The 6178-nt window shown below is 26.6% G+C and overlaps 1 protein-coding gene across 3 annotated transcripts in view; it reads right to left on the minus strand.

Annotated features, from left to right (window-relative positions):
- Positions 1 to 2342: 2342 nt before the first annotated feature.
- The window catches only part of LOC126899356 (dynein axonemal assembly factor 11), a 5940-nt gene continuing 2104 nt past the window's right edge, over positions 2343 to 6178 (minus strand). The window contains exons 1-9 of one of the 3 annotated variants that reach the window (XM_050674226.1): positions 5405 to 5741; positions 5163 to 5330; positions 4591 to 4765; positions 4018 to 4196; positions 3792 to 3888; positions 3355 to 3588; positions 3104 to 3269; positions 2704 to 2771; positions 2343 to 2621 (exon numbers count right to left, since the gene is read on the minus strand). In XM_050674226.1, coding sequence (XP_050530183.1) covers positions 2471 to 2621; positions 2704 to 2771; positions 3104 to 3269; positions 3355 to 3588; positions 3792 to 3888; positions 4018 to 4196; positions 4591 to 4765; positions 5163 to 5330; positions 5405 to 5414 — 1248 coding nt within the window. In that variant the 5' untranslated portion in view covers positions 5415 to 5741 and the 3' untranslated portion in view covers positions 2343 to 2470. Of the gene's footprint in view, positions 2622 to 2703; positions 2772 to 3103; positions 3270 to 3354; positions 3589 to 3791; positions 3889 to 4017; positions 4197 to 4590; positions 4766 to 5162; positions 5331 to 5404; positions 5742 to 6178 lie in introns of those variants that run through there. The other 2 variants (XM_050674228.1, XM_050674227.1) reach the window with 2 other exon arrangements.

Below are 6178 nucleotides of genomic sequence, written 5' to 3' on the forward strand. Positions count from 1 at the left end.
ATGGGTGAAGACCTTGCATGGCAAACACAAAGTGGCATTCCCAACGTTGGATACGACTGCGACGGTCACCTTGAAGGACACCCCTCCAGGTGAACCAATATCGCCCATGGAAACTCCCGGCGAAGAGCCAAGTGATAAAAGAAGGAAATGCGGGGAAATCGTGGCTGCCGATCTCTTCCATGAAGACGGTACGCCGTGGTCGAAGCTGGACCGGCTGAGCTCGAAGTCCGTTCTCACGGACGGTCTCGCTCTGGCGTGCAGGCAAACGCAACGACTCGAGAACATCGTGAGATGATCTCATGACCATGTGAGATCAGCGGTGAGAGATCTGATTAGGAGCGTTCGCTCTTTGAACGACCTTTAGCAGACCCGTAACCCAGAGGAGTAAGTGCCGACCGTCGAATCGTAAACCAGTTTACGTATTACACCTATATTGAGGCTCCCTTTGAATTTTGGGGACCCGATGCTAGGCATCGCCATCCACTCTAGTTATTGAGCTACTAAGAATATCCACTAAAACGGAAGAAAATAAACGGAGCGTATAAATACACGTGTGTATTTAACGAAAACCAAACCTTAAAAAATGAAAAAATTTCCCTCGTTCCCCGTAAATGAAGTGTATCTCCAAAAAAAAAAGTACAAATTTAAAAATTGTTAATTTTTTCAATTTTTTTCTTAAAATTACCATGAATTTTTAAAAATGACCAAATTAATATAATTTTTTTTTATGATGCATGATGTCTTAACCTATCATTTGGTATATTTTTTTCATAAATTTAACCCTTTATCAGGCCACAGGGGGGGATTTAAAATGACAACTTTTTCACAAAAAAATAACTTTTTCAACTTAACTTTTGAAAGTGTTCCGGAAGGTCTGACACTTTTATGTATATCTTAAATTAAAGCTAATGTAATATAATTTATCATGGAAAAATAAAAATTTTGGACTTAATTTTGTCTTCACAGTGAAAATAGTTACCAAATGCTATTTTTGTGTAAAAATTCTCAATTTTATTTTTTACATTTTTAACTTTATAACGCTATAAATTATTGAAAAGTGTATGGATCAACACAATTTTTTATGAGAAATAATATTTATATTCTTTTCCATTCAACATACTTTATCTTAATCAGGATATTAATAAGGAAATAGCAGATCATGTAGCTTTTGGAATAATCCATCAATTTTTTAATATTAAATACTATCTAAAGATGTGCATCGAAGCGTTTTTATTGATATTGATTTTAATCACTGTCAGATATCATTATACTTGATCCAACAATGCACGTCACCACTGTGCTGTGACCTCCGTGTGTTGAGGTTTTTTTATATGTCAATACTCATTTTTTACTAATTAGCAATAATATCAAAAATTAGAAATGAATGAAAAAGTCTAATTGTAGATTTGAAAATAGCGCGAAAAGTTGAAAAAGAAAATATATTTTTGTTTCAGATGAAAGTTCCTTGTAATCCAGTGTATTTTATATAAGTAATAAACAGTTTTTATATAAAAGGTATTGCATCAAGCCCTTTAAATTTTTATACACGTTAAAAGTAAAGAAACATACAACTACTTTATTATTTTTATAATTTCTTCATATAAATTACAATATTAAATTATTAATAGTCAATTTCATTATAAATTTAACTACTATAATTTAGTTTAATTAATTATTCAATATTAATTTCATACTATAATTAATTGCTATATTAAATATGTATTCATATATTATACTTTTAAATTTAAGAACTACTACTCAGGATATAAGTTAGGAAATAGGAGTTGATTTTTCTAATATAATTATCCACCAATTTCTTAGAATGAAACACTATCTACAGATTTACATCGTAGCGTTTTTTATGATAGTGATTTTAATCACTGTCGGATATCATCTATACTTGTTCATCTATGCCACGTCCACATTGAGCCGCGACCTCACTGTGCTACCGTTTTTATTTTTTTAAGCGGACTAATAATTAAATATATTTAATTTAATTACAGATATACTAAAACTATTTAAAAGAACATTTTATCAGTGATAATAATTTAGCATTTTTATCAATCATTGATTTATAAAATATTCAAAATAAATTGTAATGCGCAGACATAAAACTGTATCTTATTAAAAACTCTGCGCGTAGATAAAAAAAATTAACAGAACGATAAAATATGAATGTGACCCAATATTTTCGTATTTTCCTTTATTTTTTGATATAATATAAATCAATATAATTAATGATAATAATTTACATTAATAATTATAAAATATGTATATATATATATAAATACATGTGTATTTAATTTTAATAATATACATAATTAAAATAACTATGGCTTACTATTAAATGTAGCATAATAAGCAAGGAAAATAATAATATTATTATAATTAAACTACATGAGTAGTATTAAATGAAAATAATTCAAGTTAATATAAAATATGCATAAACGTACAAATTAGTGTGTATTATTTATTCCAGAGGTGGTACCTCAGAATTTTCTAAATAAGTATTCGTCAAATATTCATTGTTACAATTACAAGCGTTGTTTTCTTTTTTTACGATATTCCAAAATTCAACTGATGTGTTGTATTTTTTTTCATCATTTAATAGATATTTTTGTCTATGTAATAAAATTTTTTTTATAAAACACGAAAGTTATAAATGGGTTATTTTATTTTGTAAATAAAATTGTATGAACTTACGTTTTAGTTGAGGAATCTTTATTCAATTTATTGCTGGTAACTTTTTGAGGTTTTATGATGGGATTCACCTAAAAAAAAAAATACATTATATTTAATGTTTTTATGTACCTATTGCTTATTTTCAAAAGCTGATTGGTTTAAGTTTCACTTTGGTAACATTTTTTTGGTGTGTTTAATCTAATTATCCCTTATAATTATATTTTATAAAACATAATTTTTATCAATATTTAGAAGAGCTATTTACTTTTTTCTTTTTTGTAGGAGAACAACAATATTATTTAAGTATAATTTCAATAATAAATTTTTAATTATCAATAATCAACATTGAATTAGAACATCCAACAATTGAATAGAAAAAACTGCAAACTTTTATTTGTAAGTAGTTACAATTATTAGTTACTTTAGGCATTATTATTTCAAGTTTTTTTGAGCCAACTAAACGTTTAGCATTTGATTCATCAACTTTAACTTCTTCATCTAATGCTAGTTGTAAAATTTTACTTTTAATTGTAACTCGAACGTATTTTGGTTGAACATCGACATCTAGTTCGCTTGTATCCATGTATCTGAATGAAAAATAAACAGACATTGATTAATAAGATATTTTATGAAAAATTACTTGGAAGCTATTGTATATCATTTTATGCTTACTTATATACTTGAACAGTCAATACATATCTTTCATTTTCGACATCAAGATTATATGGTACTTTGGCACGATTAATATTATATGGACGTCCATCTTCTGCAAATAACTTTGGATCACTTTTTTTTTCATATTCATTTGATTTTCTTGGTTCATTTTTAAGACGCTCAGCTCGTCTACTGTGCAAAGCCATTTCAACGCGACATTCTGGAGTATTTTCGCTAGGTTGATTCCAAAATCTTCAGACAGTATATTTATAAGTTTCCATTCATATTAATATTTTATTTTGTTTAAAAATCAAAATGAAAACTTAATTACAGTTATAAGTGTTGCAAATGTTTCAATTAAATAATACTACTTGTGCACTTTTAAAAATCACAACTTTAAAGAATGTTTAAATAGCTATCTATGTGTGTAATTTAGAAAATGTAATATTACAAACTCTGTATTAATAGGTTCATTATTTTTGTCATTGCTTAAGTTTTCTTCGATGATTTTCATAGGGGTTCTTTTGTATTTTCTTTTTTCTTTTTGATTCTCTATTTAATGTTTTTTTTTTGTATTAAATACCGTTATTTTACAATTTAATAGTAATAAATGTTTTTAAATGTTACTTTTTCAGATTATATTATTAAATAACTGTTATTAATTAATTTTTATATACCAACTTAAATAGTTATTTTGCTGGACTACTATTTTATGTTTGATATCTTTTAATTTTTGTTTTGCAGCTAATTTATCATAATGACTTATTTCGTTTCCATCAAGTGTGTCTAATTGAGGTAATGTCCCAATGACAAACTCACGGTAGTCTTCATAATCGGTGCAAGGATTACCAGTTAGATACCTAAATTTGTTACTAAATTATTCTTGTGGATTTAGATGATAAATTTTTCATATTAGGGGCAAATGCGTTCAATTTTAAGCATAAGGTGCTCTAATTTTTCAAGTAGATTAAATTTAATTTTTCTCCTCCAAGAGTAATTTTAATTGAACAAAGCTTATAATTTTGCTAAATTATTGTCCTCTATCCACCACTCTACGCTTATGATTAATACAGTTAAATATATTTAGTAAATATTACACGTCACTTTTATATAAAGGTAAATTATAATTTTCCGTGTAATAAAAATTTTTAGTGGTTTTCAATAATTATTAATATATGTGATTTAACTGTGGATAAATGTAGAAAGTAACGCATTTACCCTATACCAAAGTTTTCATATTTTTTATTTACATACAAAGTTTGCAGATGAATATTGTCTTTCAGTGATTCTATACTTGTTAAATCTCCTATGAAATTCATAGTTAAATCTAGTTTATTCAATGATTCACATCGATCTAAATTTTCTACTTTTTCAATGCAGTTCAAAGCTAAGTTTAAATATTCTAGCTGTTTTAATTTATTAACGTTTTCTGAAATATTGAATGATAAATTTTTATTTAAAATATTAAGTAATTTGCTATGGCACAATAAAAGTTTTTGTTATATTTTTAACTGCATCAGAAGAATGAAAACTGTAATCTAAGTTAATACTGAAAAAGGCTAATTTCTTTATTATTATGTTGACTATTTGTAACAGTATTTTGGATAAAATTGTCGGAGTTGTTTTAAACAATTTGAAAATACAGTCGGATAATGTTAAGGGATTTCGCACAAAATGTATTGCTTATTCATGCCTAAGCCAAATAATATAATTCCATATAATAGTATGATATAATATAATCGCTTTTTAATAGTTATTAAACTAAAATATTAGCTTCGATACGTAGCTGAGAAGGTATTTTAATTATTAAATAAATTTTTAAGTACCAATTTTAAATATTAAGTTGGATTGTAAAAGCAGTATTTTCAGTCCTTTGCACCAATTTTGTAAATTTTCAATTTTTATTAAATCTTCTTGGTGTAAGGATAATTCTTCCAGAGTACTTATTTCCCCTTCATTATGCTCACATCGCTTTCTTAAAAGTTCAATTGTGACTAAAAGTTAACGCGACGTTATTTTCTATACGAATGTCATATTTTACTTTTTAATAAAATTATTATGTACTTACTGTATGCCATTATATTTTGGTCAGTGTATATGAGTTAAATTAAACTAACATATACAATAAAGATATAGGTAAATGAATCACTTCTTAAATTTGCTACATATGACTTAGGCTGATTTATTTTGTTGCCATGACACTGCATTATTCATCAATACTAAACATTTTTTATTGCGCAACGCTTAACCAAAGTTTAACATTATAATTATATTTTTTTCAAGGTTTATATTATAATATATATACCGCAATTATAAGCATGTAATCTCAGTGGCGTATTCAGAATTTTTGTTTTAGGGGAAGGAGGCAAAGACCTTTTTTTGGCTTATTGCTTATTCTTACTAGTTCTTAAATCATACTTTTAAAAGTACTAATTAGCCAATGGGAGGGAATTGTAGTCTCTTTTTTCCAATTGACTACACTACTGCATCATAATCGTATAATATAAAATTAAAATGTATAAACACATAATATATACTTAAAAATTTTAAGATTAAAGTGACACTATTATGTATAAAAAAAACTCATAGTAATAAAAAAAATAGTGGAGACATTGCATAGTAGGGTCCAGTATAGATTTAATCTGACAGTGATTAAAATCACTATCATAAGAAACGCTTCGATGCAAATCTGTAGATAGTGTTTAATTTTAAAAAATTGATGGATAATTGCAAAAGCAACATCAACTTCTATTAAAATAAAATACAAAACCCATAATTATCATACAAAAATAGTATATTTTTCAATATGGTAGCCATTTGCGTATAGAAGATAGATCGTCGG

Source organism: Daktulosphaira vitifoliae, unplaced genomic scaffold (genome assembly GCF_025091365.1).
Source record: "Daktulosphaira vitifoliae isolate Bord-2020 unplaced genomic scaffold, ASM2509136v1 Scaffold_2, whole genome shotgun sequence".
Classification (NCBI taxonomy): Eukaryota; Metazoa; Arthropoda; class Insecta; order Hemiptera; family Phylloxeridae; genus Daktulosphaira; species Daktulosphaira vitifoliae.